This window comes from Drosophila persimilis, unplaced genomic scaffold, assembly GCF_003286085.1.
Source record: "Drosophila persimilis strain 14011-0111.01,24,50 unplaced genomic scaffold, DperRS2 tig00000002-arrow-pilon, whole genome shotgun sequence".
NCBI classification, from domain to species: Eukaryota; Metazoa; Arthropoda; class Insecta; order Diptera; family Drosophilidae; genus Drosophila; species Drosophila persimilis.
Window position 1 is genome coordinate 4803927 of NW_020825289.1, and position 16015 is coordinate 4819941.

At 47.3% G+C, this 16015-nt stretch overlaps 5 protein-coding genes across 5 annotated transcripts; 2 read left to right on the forward strand and 3 right to left on the reverse strand.

Moving 5' to 3' along the window:
* Positions 1–72: 72 nt before the first annotated feature.
* Positions 73–1861, reverse strand: LOC6590746 (troponin C-akin-1 protein). The gene is made up of 3 exons (XM_002015641.2): positions 1738–1861; positions 504–823; positions 73–434 (listed from the first exon to the last, which is right to left on the reverse strand). Exons 1-3 carry the CDS (start codon positions 1750–1752, stop codon positions 266–268), a joined length of 504 nt encoding a protein of 167 aa, XP_002015677.1. The 5' UTR covers positions 1753–1861; the 3' UTR covers positions 73–265.
* Positions 1862–2662: 801 nt separating this feature from the next.
* LOC6590747 (wnt inhibitory factor 1) lies at positions 2663–3738 on the reverse strand. The gene is made up of 3 exons (XM_002015642.2): positions 3095–3738; positions 2932–3042; positions 2663–2878 (listed from the first exon to the last, which is right to left on the reverse strand). Exons 1-3 carry the CDS (start codon positions 3499–3501, stop codon positions 2776–2778), a joined length of 621 nt encoding a protein of 206 aa, XP_002015678.1. The 5' UTR covers positions 3502–3738; the 3' UTR covers positions 2663–2775.
* A 167-nt stretch (positions 3739–3905) lies between these two features.
* On the forward strand, positions 3906–5590 carry LOC6590748 (LHFPL tetraspan subfamily member 2 protein). Its single transcript, XM_002015643.2, has 3 exons — positions 3906–5111; positions 5169–5282; positions 5338–5590. Exons 1-3 carry the CDS (start codon positions 4703–4705, stop codon positions 5478–5480), a joined length of 666 nt encoding a protein of 221 aa, XP_002015679.1. The 5' UTR covers positions 3906–4702; the 3' UTR covers positions 5481–5590.
* Positions 5527–7410, reverse strand: LOC6590749 (dnaJ homolog subfamily C member 21). The gene is made up of 2 exons (XM_002015644.2): positions 6736–7410; positions 5527–6676 (listed from the first exon to the last, which is right to left on the reverse strand). The coding sequence occupies exons 1-2, from the start codon at positions 7339–7341 to the stop codon at positions 5636–5638; spliced, it is 1647 nt and encodes a 548-aa protein (XP_002015680.1). The 5' UTR covers positions 7342–7410; the 3' UTR covers positions 5527–5635.
* Positions 7411–8336: 926 nt separating this feature from the next.
* On the forward strand, positions 8337–13100 carry LOC6590750. The gene is made up of 8 exons (XM_026986412.1): positions 8337–8919; positions 9207–9510; positions 9576–10521; positions 10687–11230; positions 11316–11738; positions 11802–11996; positions 12054–12688; positions 12754–13100. The coding sequence occupies exons 2-8, from the start codon at positions 9262–9264 to the stop codon at positions 12990–12992; spliced, it is 3231 nt and encodes a 1076-aa protein (XP_026842213.1). The 5' UTR covers positions 8337–8919; positions 9207–9261; the 3' UTR covers positions 12993–13100.
* Positions 13101–16015: the final 2915 nt, after the last annotated feature.

The following is a 16015-nucleotide window of genomic DNA, read 5'->3' on the forward strand; positions in this document are numbered from 1 at the left end:
ACTTTGAATTGCTTCAGTTTTATTTTCTATTGTTTGTCGAAAATATAATATAATATTACAAACTACGGTTGCTAAAATCTAATTAATTTAATGCGTACAGTGTATATATCATTTTCCCATAGTATATATATGTTTGTGTATATCAATCTGTTATGTCTGCATCCCCAGGGGAAATCAATGTTGTACGGACTACAAATGCAACTACCGGTAACATTATATAATAAATTGGACAGGCTTCCCAGAGCACATCCAAGAGGAAAACCGTTTAGTTTTGGGCCTCATAGCTGAGATCGTCCTGAGCCGGATGCTTGTGGGTGCGGCGATGGCGCATGATGTATGGGTGGGTGGAGCTGTTCTCGTAGCTGGACAAGTACTGAAGGGAAAGCAGCTTCTCTGGATACTTTTGCAGCAGATAGACCCAACACGGGATGGTGCTGCAAAGATAAAAAAAAATGCTTGTACGTAAATACATTTCTCGATCAGAGGATGACGTCAATGCTCACCCCTCCCCCACGCCGATGTTCATGTCTTGCTTCTCACGCGTGTAGATATCTTCGCAGTCCTCCAGGTTGTCCAGGGAGTTGAGCATACGGTCGTCCACCTCGTAGATCTCACCGGTTACATAATAGCCAATGCCGGGCTTGTTGAGGAGGAAGGGAATGTTGTAGCGCGTGGCAATGACCAGCGGCAGCTTCTCTGTGGTGGTGGCCTTGCACCAGAACTTGGCAAATCCGTTGCTAGAACTGGCGAGGATCGAGTTGCTCGGCTGACCGTACTTCAGAGCTCCGTAGACAAAAAGTTTGCTCAGAGCAGTTGATGCTTTCTGTGTGGGTGTGGCGTCGGCGGAAGAGATAGACAGAGCAGAAGTAAGGTTAGGTTAATGATCCGATATTCAGCGTGTATACAGGTGTGGTACCTATCCGGGACTATATTCTACTTTATTAATATCGAACACTTTGTCTAGCTTATCACTGATCTGAGTATTTTCCACTCATGAAAGGCCCCCTACTAACTTGCTGATAACGCGCGACACACGAGCCACACGTCTGCGTCTCGGTCTCCTCAGTTATATTCGGTCGTATTTATTTATACAATTTTTGCCGCGTTGTTCTGCTGCCCGGAGAAGAGACCGTACGGGGATGATTGCTTAAACCGGTTTGGTGCATTCACACTTTTTTTTGTGTTTGTTATTGCCCATTCTGTTATTATGGCTAATAGTTGCTTTTTCGGTGGCCGACGTGCGTTCGTTCCTCTAAAACTGCGCAGCAGCTACGCCTCCATCAAAAAGAACATACATACATACATACATATGTACATATGTATGTATGTATATAGTATATTTATGTACATATGTGCGCGTGATTAGGTGCATAAATAATTGCTTAAATCGTTTAATCATTTCTGTAAATGGAAACCACACGCTATCGCTAGACAACCTATTATCCGGCCTTCAATCAATGTCATTACTAAATGAACCGTTGCATTGAGGCATCTGCTTACATAACTCTCAGAACAAACGCACACATACACCCATATAAGGAGATAAAATTCCCAGATAACATTAAGAATATCACTTTTCACGAATTGAATTAAAATTTCATCTTGAATTGAAGTTTTCCCACGCTTTTATCCTTTTGGGGCTGCCAACTTGCCACAGGATAATAGGATACGCATACATGTGAAGCATGTGAATTTTGAGTGTGTTTGTGTGTGCAGCGCTCTCTCTCTTTTACGTACCTTGACTTGGCCCATTTTTTGCTTTTATGGCGTTTCTTCTTTTTCAGCAGGCTGCCTTAAGTTAATTAAAATTGCAAATTGCTGCAGTTGGCAAGAGAGACAAAAAATATACGCTCCTCAGGATATGAGGAAATAGCTCCAGCTATAAAATTGGACCGCGCCGTTGGAAAGCAAAACTCCAACTAAAACGCGACGGAGAACAAACGGAACACAAGTGGTGCTGCCGCTTTTTGTGTTGCTGCTGGCGTCGACGTTGGGGCCCGGTCGGTCCCCTTCCAACAACAAGAAATATGAAAACACGCCACACGCGCGCCTTTAAAGACGCCAACGCCGCCGTCGACGTCGCTGCTGATGTCAATTCTTAGCTTTAGTCTTTATCTAACAAATACCCTGTGATTTAGTTCAAAACTAGTCCTATTTTAATACACATTTCACTTTTTTTTTGTTTATTATAAATTGGTCTTATCGGATAAACAAGACAAACGCCTACAGGCAAGAAGGTACATGTGTAGCTATCCCTTTCACTCTGCCTGAGCGTAGGGGCTTCCATGGAAGTCTATCCCCCTTTATTAAAGCGCAACGAATATTATTTCCACAGCTACGCCTCTGGAGCGCACGTACGCATGTTTTAATTTTCTCAGCTTTGCTCTTGTTTCTTCTGTCGATCAGTGGTCGATTAAAGATATCATTAATTCAAATTTTAAGGCGACGGACGGGCCTTCCTTCCATGTTCCAGAAACAATAACAAATTCGCCATATAATTTTCTGTTGAATACGCTCTCTATATTTCTCTCTACCGCTCTCAATCTTGTGTGTGCTCACCATTTGGATGCCCTACAATCATGGTCGTGAGGCATACAGCATATCAGTTCGAAGAGTCCCTCGAAAAGCATTCAACAGATGTTTATTTAAACGAAATACAAATAATTTAATTATAGAATCTGCAATGGTAAATTGAGAAAAATTCGAACGAATGACGTCAGCAGCAGTGTGGGACCTAAAACAGACCCAGACGACTGCAGCTCTCTGTCCCCAATGTTAATAGTCTTTGGTGCAAAAGCCATTATGGGCATAATGGTGGTGCTTGTGACGGCAGGCGCACATGTTGGGAGAGAAACAGTATGCATGGGGTCCACAGTCGCTGCAGAGGATTCACAGATGAGACTGGAGCGAAGATAAGGATCAATAACTTACTGCTGGCAGATGGGCGTGCACTGCTGCCCGTGTAGTAGGGTGGTGCGGAGTTCATAGCCCTGGGCACAAATGCATGATCCATCGTAGGAACAACGGCCGTGGGTGCATCGCCTGCAGAGGAAACAATTAGAGATCACCTTTATCCGGCTGGAATTCAACTAACCCGTGGCAGGGGTCCAGAAGGCGTGCACCCCTGTGGCGACAACGACGCGAAAGTGCATCAAAGTAGTAGTGCCTGTCCTTCCGGCACACGCATAGATCCGGGGCGGCACAGTACCCACCCGCCTCCCGACAGCCCGGCAGACACTCGGCAGCGCAGACCAGTCCGTCCGGATTGGCCCCCAGATACTGATCGGCACAAGGGCAGTCGCCATCCTCAAAACACACACCACCCAGGCAGACAATGTTGCAGCGTCGCACACACTGCCTGGTGTTCACGATCAGCATCTCGTAGTCGGAGCACAGCGGCGGCGGCTCATTAATCTCCCAATAGCCATAATCGTAGTAGTAGTATCCTTGGACCAAGACGTGCTGGAGCGCCAGTTGAAGGAAGACCGTCCGGCCGAGCATCTTTGACAATTGCAAATGATCTCCTCCATGGCGCGGGTAATGAGAGTGAAAGTGATTTCCGTAGGCGGCGCAATTTGTGTACGGAATCCATTAGTCCCGTTATTGAGGCGGTCACGATCGCCATATGTACACATTACGTCAATGATGCAATGGACAACTGATAACCGCTCGGCCGGAGAGCCTCTCAATCTGAATTACAACAAAACCATTTGCATGCAAACGAAGCCAACAGACGCTAACACCGCATTACTCATCGCAGCAGCTGCTGCTGGGAGCACGGAGAGCGGTGGCGCGGAGAGAACGCGAGAGACAGATCCAACTCCGACATGTATGCACACCCAGCGAGCGCTAGAGATAGAGAGGGAGACCCAATGAGAGCGCAATTCTGGAATGTCTGGATTCCACACTCTGGCTGGCTCAGTGGCGTCTCCGCTCTCACCCCCACCCCCACCGCATTCCCTGCAACTGGGGACCCCGGCTCCGACATCGACTCCAACTCCAACTGTAGCTGCAGCTGGTTTGAATGCGCCCCATTCATTCAGTCTTTTGGGGTCTGAGAGCAGTGTTGGCCTCCCAGTCCCGATCGGGCAACGGCAACGATAAAGACAAAGTTAGCGGCTCAACAGAGACGGCGACGCCTGCGTGAACGGAAGTTCAAAGTGTGGCACAAAGTTGCAAAATCGAAGGCAATCGGTGATCAGAGTGCGAAATCGGATTCGTATCGCGAGTGGCGGATTGGTGAACAATAAAAGTGCAAACGCATCAGACTTCTCTATTTTTTGTGACTTTTCTTCTCCACCCATCGACGAACGAACCGCTTCAATTGCAATTATAAATTGAATGCTTGATTCTCGCTCTTTCCCACTCGCCCCCTCCTTCATTCTCATAGTGCTTGCGTGTGCGTGTGTGCCTTGTGTATGGGGTGAATAACATAAAACAGACAACGGGCGAAAGCATAAAATAAACAATACCATTTCGGGCGGTCAGCTGGGAGGAAGTTCTGGCCCCAGCGCTGCTGGTGGTGGCACAGCGGCAGCGGTGGTGGTGGGTGTGGGTGTGGGCCTGTGGGATGTGCCCGTTGTGGAAGTGCGTGCTCGCGCAAAGCTAATGCTTAGAGTCTATTATGTATCCGGCAAGTGCTGACGCGTTCTGACTTCGCCACCGGACAATCTCTGAACTCTGAGAAATCGAATCATCAAAAATGTGTTACGTTATCATCACAAGCGGCAGTCTAGTCTGGTTCCTCTGCACCCTGGTTGCTGACATGCTCATAGCGGCGGCACTAGTCACGCCCAGGTGGCTGATTGGCCCCGTCCAGCCCGTGGATGAGCTCTCCTCCGTTTCCAGCCAGCGTCAGTCCTCCGTGGGCATCTACACCCGCTGTAAGGTGATGCACCAGGTGGGCTACCACTGCGGACGTTTCGACCTAGATGGACTGGCCACAGACAGCAGCGTCTATCCCAGCGAGTGGAAGGCGGCCATGTTCTTCATTTCACTGGGATTCGCCCTGCTATCGGTCACGGTTCTACTCACTTTGCTCACCTGCTGCCGTCAGTCGGCATTCGGCAAGAGTATCCACAACATGACCGCCTGCGCTCAGGTGGTGTCAGGTAAAGACGTGCTCCAGAAGCTATATCGAGACGATAGTTTTTAAGCTTTCATTCCAGGAATCAGTGTTATGTTGGCCCTCTTCCTCCATCCCCTGGGCTGGCGGGCCACTCGCGTCCAGCGGCTGTGTGGTCCGGAGGCAGAACCTTTCTATCCAGCCGACTGCAGTATAGGTACTATATTGGAGACTCCGCATATGCGTAGCTAAAATTAACCCATTCCCCCTAGGAATCTCATTTTACTGCGGCGTTATCGGCATACTCCTCACATTCGCTGCCGCTGGCATCAGCTTAAAGGCGGAGTCCTCCAACATGCGCACGCGCGTTCGTCGACGCGTCGAAGAGGGCAGCAAGCTGGTCTGCATTCCATAGCTGTAGCTGCCCCAGAAAACTGAGAACTTTCATTAAGCGGGAATACTTAACATCATTTTCGAATTTACTGTAACTTTTTTAGCATAAATAAACCTCTAACATTTCTACAATATAGTGTACAATATCTGCCGAAGTGCCATGCTCCCCAACTGCTTCTATTTGTTGCGTTTGCCCTTGGCTTTGCCTGGCGGTTTGCCTACAACATCCGGCTGGGCCTTTGGGATGTAGACGCCGTGGTTTGTCTTCTTCAGATGAGCAAACAGTTTGTTCTTCGAGTCAAATACGAGGCGACAGGTGACGCAAGTGTGCTGGGGCTTTGTCGGATCGGCGTCGGGATCTTCTCGCTCCTCACTGTTGACTACGATTGCTGGTGTAACTTTGACTTCCCTTGGTGGATCGGACACTTGATCAGAAGACTTTCCCTTGTTGGTCGCAGACTTTTTGCTTTTGCTCTTCTTGGTTGACTTTTTTCCTTTGCTCCAGTCGTCTTCAGATTCGCTTTTGGGTTGGTTAAGCTGAATATGATCATCGGAGACATCGCTGTCCTCTTCTTGCTGTTGCTTTGCCACAGCTTTCTTTGACTTTTTGTTCTTCTTGTTGCGTTTGATCGCCGCGGACTCTTCTTCACTAAGCGCCTCTTCCACTTGGGTGTCCCCCAGATTATCGCTTAGATGTATTTCATCCAGTGTCTCTTCGACATCATTGAGACTATCTTCGGGAGAGGCATCATTGAAGGCCTCCTCCTCGGCCTCCATCTCCTGGCGCAGACGTTCCACATTGTCTCGGTGCTTTTTGCTCTCCTCGTGATTGGCTCGCGCCTTGGCATTTTTGAATGATTTGTTGCAGGCAACACAGTACAGGTCGTCCACATATTCCAGTTCATACTCGGTTTCCTCGGCATCCAAATTGTCGTCGCTATCTGCCTCAGAGCAGTCGCTATCTTCTTCTTCTTCATCCGTGTAGTCGTCTGAGTCGCTGCCGTAAGCCTGTTCCAGTTGCCTTAGCTGCTCTTCGTAGCCCTCGTTAAAGACTTTGTTCTCCTTGGCGGCGGCTAGCTCCTCTTTGCGTTTTCGCAACTGCTCACGTCGCTTCTCCTCCTGCTTCAGGCGATTGGCCTCGGCTCGCTCCTCCAGTACACGTCTATAGGCCGCAACGCGGCGATCCCGCTTGCGCACAAAGCTAACCAAATTACGAATCTGAACAGAAAAAACTTGTATAAAACTGGAATTTCTCGAGAAACGTTGGGATTCGTTACCTCTTCGTTGCGCTCCTTGCGGGCACCTTGAACAATCTTTTTCATTTCTTTTTCTACCTTGCGGAGGATGAAACGTTCCTTGATCTCCCTCACATCGTACGGGCACAGCCATTCGTATGTTTTTTTGGTGGTATAGGCCGTCCAGTAGGCATAGAACGGGCCCACCACTTCCTCATAGTTGCTCTCCGAATTGCCGAAAGCCGGTGCGCAGCCCAACTCGTCATCGCTCTCCATGAACTCGATGTCCTCGGAGGCAATCTGGACGAACACATCGGCATAGACTTTGTAGAAACCCTTCGCATCATCGCCATAGCCTTTGTAGCAGGAGCTGGTGAAGTATGGGAACACATCCAGGCAGTTTTCCGAATACTCGGAATTCTTTCCCCGCAGAATCTGCTCACGGTGGTTGTCATACCAGGAGCGTTCCTGCGCGTCCGAGAGCACCTCATAAGCCTGTTGGATTAGTTGAAATTTCTCCTTGGCCTCAGCCAAACTTTCTGGATTCTTGTCGGGATGCCATCGAAGCGCTAGTTTGCGATATGCTGTTTTGATGTCGCCATCGTTGGCGTCTCGTTGCAGCCCGAGCTCCTCGTAGTAGCAGCGCATCTTGCCAAAGGTTATTACGACTCTTTAGGTTGTTCAAAACCTTAAGACCACGTTTACAATTTAGAAACAGCGCATTTTCGTAGTTAGACGAAATTAGATTTCTGATTTATATGTATATATATACCGTCCACCCTCAGAAATATACCGTCTCATTTAAAAAATATACCGTAAATATACTGACGAATTGAAGTTCTATTATACATTTTCCTCGATTTTGATCTTCCGTCGAATATAACTAGCTATATAGATCTCTCAGCTTTGCCCACATAATTTTATCCGATTAGTGAATTAATCTACTAAATGACTGGCTTATTTTAAGGACTCCTCTTTTTTGTATTGTGTCTAAAATTACTCACCGACTCATTTTTTCGTTGCATGTGTAAACAGCTGTTGCTCATGAATGCGTTACATCTAAGTGCTGCAAAACGATGCGATAAACAAACAATATAATAAATAAATTGCATACTTTTCAGCTTGAACAGCTAAGTTTTCATTTCAAAAATAATTTTCAAAATTCTGGCAGTCATTAAGTTGCAATCATAGAAAGTCCATAAATTTTTTAAACTTACAACGGAAACCTACTGTGTACTCTGCTGCCACTGCGCTGCGCATTCCTTCATTAGCTTTTTTTCTTCGGCGGCAACGGACGCTCCTTTTCTCTGTTGCCGCACAGCATTCGTTCGCACGCTTTTCTCGCTACCACCACAAATATACATACAATACATAACCGTTTATACATATAATAGAAATAAGAAGAGGAGAAGATAACTAAGCACATACCAATACATAAATCATATAGAAAAGTTTAATAAGAAAGAATTTCGAGTGAAAAAGTACATATGTATATACTCAGTAGAAACCGCAGTGGTTTTTTCTCTTTGGAAGTATTCTGCTTTTTTAAATATAATTTGCCGAGAATATTTACAAATAATTTGCATGAAATGAACATCTTGACTCAACCATTGCCAATCAACAATAACAATTCACATAAAGTGCCAAAATAACGTTAAACATTTCAGTCTGCAGCAAGTGATGGGGGGGAGGGGGAGAACGGAGAGAAATAGCTTGACATAAAAATTCACAGTTACGTCGGATTTACAACCCGTCGTCAGCCGAGCGAGCTGATTTCGGCGGGGGAGGTTGCCAAAGCACACAGACAACCCACACAAACACACGCACGCATACAGCTACTCCAGCGCACAGCACGAAGCGAGGAGTGGAGTCGCAGTCGGAGTCCTTGAAGCACCGTTAAGCAATAGAGGAGGCCAGGAAGCATCTCAGCTCACAAACCACCCCAAATACCGTGGCCCAAACCGTTGGGTGCGTCGTTATTCGGCCTGAACGTGAAAAAAAGACCCGCCAACAAAAAAATAAACAAGCGAAGCGTCGAGCTGTCTGTCTGTGTGAACGTGAATGTGAATGCGTGTCTGTGCCATCGTATAGATTTACCGTTGGTCTGCCTTTCATCTCGCGTGTTGGTGTGTGTTTTTCTGTGCGCCGCCATAAAAACAGACGTAAAAGGAAGGAAGGAAGGATATTATGAGGCTGCAGACAAAGATAGCCGCATTTGCGAATAAGGTAATTTCGCATAAAATTCCAACACACTTACATTTGTACATACGTACATATGTATGTATGTATGTATATAGGAAGCATGGGAATCGCAAAAACTATTGAAATGTGACCCTGCCCTTACTGGAATCCGGGCGGGCTTTTGTGCTGTCATAAATGGATTTTCTTATCAGCCCAAAGTGGTCCCAGGAGGCCGCTCGGCCTCTATTGTTGCAACCAAATTGCATTTGAAACAGAGCACACCCTAATGGCCTCTCCGCACGCTCTCTCTCTCTCTCTCTCTGCCGTTTCAGTTATATCAGCAGCAACAACAGTCCGTCCAATTTTGTTAAGATAGAAGCTAGCACTATGTTTGGATCCAAGCTGCGCTCCTGGATGGAGACGCACATCGTGCGTCCGCGGAAGAAGGGCAGCAAGCACAAGCAGGCGGCCGCAGAGGCTTCGCACAGTAGCGGTATCACCACTGGGAATGGCAAGAAGGCGGGCACACTGCCTCCACAGGGCAGCAACCTTACCAGCCCCGTGCTGACAAGTAGCGGAAGCCACAGCATCGCCAGCCCAGTGCGGAGGCGCGAGGTATCGCCCATACAGTGCCATGTAAGTCGTTTTTTGTTCCTTTTTTGTATGAACGTACCTGATCCGAAGCTCTCTAAATTGTATAGCCTCCCAGTCGTCGGTATGGATGGCAGTCACCAGATGAAGATTCATACGTCATAACATCACCAAAATCGGACAATCTGCTGTATGCCCCACAATGCTACCAACCACTTCAGCAGCAACAGCACCACACCCATCACCTGAGCGTGCCCAACTGCAAGGATATCTCCTGTGCAGAGAAGTCGCCCAGCAAAGTGAACTGTTCCTCTTCGTCCATTTCGTCGCTTTCCTGGTCCACCGGATCTAAGGAGCCCTCGTCGGGCAAGCAAACAACATTCAAAGAGCATCAGCCCAATGGGGAGTACCACATTCCACCCGAAGAGGAAGATGAGGTGGAGTACGAGGAGGTGGGAGCGCTACTGTTGCGCCCCCAGCCTCCTATAACGGACTACCAGCGTCCGCAGTCGGAGAACTTGGCCGACATGCGTATGATCTACGAGAAGGAGAGCAAACCAAACTCCAATCATGTCCGCTATGGCCGCCTGCTGCCCTCGAAGCTAGCTCCTGCTCAACTGGGAGAGGCTGCGGACGGCCTGACCACTGCTCCACCCATTCCTCCGGCTGCTTCCTCTGCATCCGCTGGTTCGAGGATTCGTACACCACGGGGAGTGCAGCGCACTAATTTCATGCCCGGACCACGTCCGCATAGCCTGCCATCGCCAGAGAGCGCCTACTCCACGGGTTACTCCACAGATGGCACCTCTCCATGCGCCGCCAGCAACTACAATCCCCCCGAGTACTATATAAACATGCGCTCGGGTACCCACTACTTTCCCAAGAGCATCAACTCGCTGGCCATCGAGGCGCAGCGCTACAAGTTCGGCTTGAATCGCATCGAGGAGATGTCACCTATGGACCCCTTGCCTAAGAGCAACTTCGCCAATGCCATTCACGGCCTGGAGTCGTCGCCCAATCCCCTGGCACTTCGTCAGCAGCCAAAGTTATTTGAATGTGAGTGTAAAATGTTACGTTTTGGTCAGATCCGATGTTGGAGAGCTCCCCCTTTGAAACGAGACCCACCCAACAACAAACTGAGCAATTAACCCATTTAGAGTCTCGGCTCAACTCAAGTGACATCGCCTTCACATGACGGCCATTTCCCATCCCCAATTGCAGCTCCCTCGCCGAGACAGCGCTGTCGCATAAGGACCAATCCCTGGTACAACACGGCCGAGCATTTGCCACCCTCCTCCTCGGCGCCTACGCGTCTAGAGCTGGATGCCACGAGCACCACCTCCACCACATCGTCGGGCATTAAGTCGGGCAATGAGCTGGAAGTTCCGGCTGCCAAAACAACAGCAAAAACAGAAACGGTAAAGGGATCAGCATATGCAACCACCACCAGCTGCAAAGGCACTCCCAGAAAGTCAGCTAGAGTGGGTGTGGAGGGTGGTGTTGCACCTGGTGGAGTTGCTTACGAGTCCTCGGAGGGCTCTTCGTCGTCGACTGAAGTGGAAAATCTGCATGCCCCACACACCATAAAGCGGCGCCACTTGGAGCACGTGGAGACGACAACAACTTCGGCCCCGGTGGCTGCTGGCGGTGGAGCTGGAGTAACCACCACCTCCTTTATGCTCAGCGATGATGAGGCCACACTCAACGAGATGATTGGCAAGTTTGACGAGAGCTACATCTACGAAAAGGAGACCGACATACTCAGGTGAGTCGCAGTCCCAGTTTCAGTCCTCCTTTTAGTATTTTTTGTCCATTAAATTCCTTACCTTACCTTACCCTTTGTCCTGCAGCAGCGACTCTGATCCCACAGATGACTGTGCCTCGGAGCTGGACACCGGACAGGATGCTGGCGATGAGTGTGACACGGATGAGTTGCTGGACATCGACTTTATTGACACCTCATCCATGCAGGAGGTGGTCCTCGACCGCCAAGATCTGGCCCGTAATCTGGGAAGCTGCCAGTACTACTTCAATGAGCCCATCAGTCCCTTGATCAAGCGCAAGTCCTCGACCCGCTCCCGCCGGAAGAGCGGTCAGGAGTCAGCTGATGGTTCGCAGCAGCGACGGCGTAAGCGCTTTCTCAAGACGCGCAAGAAGAGCTGTGAGAACCGCGAAAAGCTTCCGGCATCTCCTCTGCGTGAGCCTCGTGGTTCCCGTAGTGTGGGTGGAACGCCAGTCTGTCTGCGTCGTAAGCTGCTAGGCCCCAAGGAGAGGTATGATGGTCAAGTTACAGAACGGCTTGTATATTATTTTAAATATGCTTCTTTGATTGTCAGGATCTATAAGACGTCGCCGTTCTCGAATCGCTCCAATTCGATGATCTTTGGCAGCATCACTGAGAAGACCTCGCTGACCATTGCCGAGAGCGAGAAGGCGCTGCTTAAGGCTGACTTAGAGGCTGACATCAAGTACAAGCAGCTCATCATGGAGGCCGAACAAATGCTGGAATCAATGAGAAACAGCTTGCAGAGGTGTGTAACGTCTACAGATTCTAGGGGATTGGATACTAACCAATCAAACATTTATAGTATACCCCGGGACACACCCGTCGCCAGTCCGAGGCGCGTGAATCCCTTGGCCAATAAGCGCGTGGAAATGCTCAAGCACAGCGAGGTAGACTCGAAGAAGCAGCCGGCGCTACCGGCAACTCCTCCGTCGGAGCACGAACTAGCCGCCGCCATCAATAAACGTATCGAGATGCTGAAGTTTGCAGAGAATTCTGCGGCGTCGTCGCCACCCAATAGTCCCAAGCCCGGCCGCTGCAGTCCCCGGAAGACTCATCTCACCAACTTCATGAACCAGAATGCTCCGCCCGAGCTGCCTCCGCGCAAAATAAACGGCAACCCACCCATTGCTCCGCTCTCACCGCAGCTGCAGTTAAATGGGAGGCGGCTCCAGGAGAGTCCCTTGGGCAAGCGACGCATGATGACGGTGACGTCGACGACTACGACGACAGTGTTCAGCTTCAATGACGATGACTCGGAGTTGGAGTGCATTGCTGTGGAGGATGTGGGCAATATCAACTCGGAGGAGGAGCCACAGTTGGCACCGCAGAGCAATAATAACAATTTCTATTGTCCACATAGTGAGCCCCTGAAGCGAAAGGTCTACAAGGGCAGCTCTTCCTTTGAGCGCATCAAGAAGAACTTTGACTTGGAGCTAGGTAAGTGCTTTGCATATGTCCTGCCCTTCTGCTATGATTCATCCTTCTACTGATTAAAACTACAGACATAAGCGGACGTAGCAAGTCGAACGAACGCTCGCAATCAAAGTTGTCGACTTCCGTGTCGGCCAAGAGCTCAATGCATGATGTGACCGGTAATGAGGCGAAGGCCCAGGCAATAGGTGGCGGAGGCGGAGGCGGAGGAAGTAACCGCAAGCAGCAGTTAATACTGAGCACCATTGTGGATCTGAAGCGAAGTCTGGAGCATCAGAGCCATCAACTGAGCGGCCTGAACTGTGACTAGAACTGAGCTTGAACTGACTACAGAGGCTAAGATCATCATTATCATACGTAACCCATGCATAATCTAGAATCTAGACAGTAAATAGCTTGCTAAGGCCTAAACTAACAAGTCCAACCGAATCCCTCAGACTAGACACTGAAACTGAGCGCAATAACTTTCTAAATGATAAGAGAACCCGATTATTTACACGATATACTCAAGGGCCGCAATAGAAACTATGGACTGGTGCAGAAAGTTATCCCCAAAATATCTGTAGAATGTAGTTTAAACCTTATTTATGTTGGAGTATGTATGTTTAACCGTAGACATTTCCCAAGGGTTTTGTTCTTTTATATTTTGTTGATCTGTTGTTGAGATTTGATATTTTAGTCTGTTATTTGCCATTTGAAATTTTTAATTTTTAACCAAGTATTAATATTCATTTAATTTGTTTGTCTGAATATCATTCAAATCAAATAGTATTATTTCGTTGGGTTGCCAAGCTGGAAAGGTGTTCTAAACACCAAATCCTTGGTGCATCCTTTAAGTAACTATCTAACCCACTCATACCATACAATTCCAAAAACCTTAGCTTGAATACGTTGATCTTAGACATTATATGGAACTACATGTGTCAATACTGATATACTTATCCTTAGTTTTACTTATCGAGCATTTATGTGCGAGTGTGGCGACTGAATCCTAAGCATATCCCATGAACAGCGCCTACATTTAGAGATTTATACATAGAACTCTGCTCATTACTAGAATGATTCACTTAATCAGCATTATCGAAGAGTATTTGGAGCTAGACCTTTAAGTAAACCAAATTATTATCCATCCAAATGAAAATTGTTTGTTTTAGCCAAATTGTTTGTAGTTTAATGGAAAAAACAAATTAAAATATTGTTTCCTTAGTTGCATTGCTTAGTTGAAGAAATTGATTGAGCGAACCGAAATCGTATTGTGTTCTCCATGAATTTTAAATTTGTTGCAATTGGTAAAGTTTGTGCTGATTTCCAATTCGGAAAAATTGTTTGTAATTTGGATACATCGATTTTGTACCTACATGTTCTTTCCTGAATTACATGTGTATTATTGTGTTGTGTGCCCCATTAATATGCATATAGACGCTATAGAATCCACACATAGCGTACATATATAATCTAAGTCAATAATGTAACGTGATAATAAACTTAATGAATACCCCAAGACCCTGAATTAAAGCGGCAATCGTAGTAAGTATGTATGTACCGTATATAGAATAGCTATAGCTAAACAGTTATAATTGTGATTTATTGTTTTACCCCGTCGTTTACCTTTTATAGTTTTTAGTACCCTCTGCCAATGTAATTGAAATTGCAATTAGTTTTCATTTTCGCTTACGTACAAGGCTCAGATCACATTGCTAGTCAGGGACTGGGAAGTGGTGGGCTAGTGGTCTGGTATGCCGTGTTAAATTTACTTAATTAGTTTCACCCAAACGCGGCACTTGAACATCGACCGCCGGACACCGAACGACATACGAAGAAATTGTATCGAACTTTAATTTGGACGCCGATGCGTAGTTCCAGTCCGGGACGTCGACGGAGCCAGAGTCGAGTGACGGCTTGAACCTTTAGCTCTCAGCTCTCATGTTAATTAATTTATGCGCCCTAAATTCAAAATATTCAATTGGATTTCCGATGTGAAGCGACCTTAAGACAATCCAACGAGCTTTCTGATAAGACAATTTACAAAACACAACCTAGACAAAGACTGCAGCGAGATTCACCCTTTTAATGGGTGTACTTATGTATGTAAATCTCCGCAACACGTGTGGTATTCGCTATGCCGCCGTTATGGATCTGAATCCAATATCCTATTGTACTTACATACTTATGTATAATAAAGGACCAATTTTGTGATTCGCTTCCTATCTTAGTTGGCGGCAGTGGCCTTCAATATGAGTGTGGAATTTCCACAGATGGCGACGATTTCGAGACTCCTCCGATCCCCATTTCTTGTCATCTCGTTCATTATTATGCCTGGCTGTAAAAAGGTAAAAATAAACTCGACGTGTTCTAAAAATCCCCAGAAAAGCATCGACAGTGGAAAATTAGCAGACAGATCATGGACTCGTTGCTGTTGTGGCTGGGGCTGCTGCTTCTGATGCTAATTATGCAAATGGAGGCGGAGAGCTGGGGAGGAAATGCCCAAGCGGAATACCAAGTGGACGAGCCACGCTTAAAACATCGATTCGACATTAAGTGGGCAAAAATACGGGCAAGCCACAAAAAAGCATCTACAAAATGAGCCATTGGCTGAGCCGGTGGCCCAGTGAAGGAGGCACGACCTGCTGGGGCGACAACGGAGATGCAACCCAACATGGCCAAAACTGGTTCAACATCTCTTGAATGCCGTACGCTTCGTGTGGCCAGAAGATGGAATGCAATGGAAAAGGTAGGGGCTGGTCCAAAAGCTTGCACATTCCAATATTGCTTTGTTATACCCTATGTAAAAATGATATGACAGATGTATTCTGAACGTTGTTCTGGCAGCTAAGTTTAGGTAATATAGGATTGTTCTTCTCTTTACTCTTTGTTAAAACTAGATCAGATCTCCCATTTCATTCCGAGATATATACATATGTAGAATATTCTACTTATTAGGGTATTACTAGGCTCGGTACGGTACTCTGAAAAAAGTACCGTGAGAGATAGCGGAGCAAATTGTATTGTCGATGCGCTTTCGATTATGCCGAAAGCTTTAAGCACGGTTCGAACCGTTGTTCTTGTTGCTTTTGTCAGTCCGTCGGACTGTCTGTTGAGATTTTTGTTGCTTTTTAACGTCTCTTTCGATTATTGTTATTATTATTATTGTGATTCTTGTTGTTGGTATTTCCAACGTTAACGCAGTGGCTTTTTTGCCGTAAAATGTTACTTTTTTGTTGACTCTGTTCGACCGCGTTGTCGCAGTCGCAGTCGCTGCCGACGGAGACGTCGCTGCTGTTTTTAGCCGTGAAGGTCATGCCCAGGTGTATGGCATTCAGACTCACCTGAGCC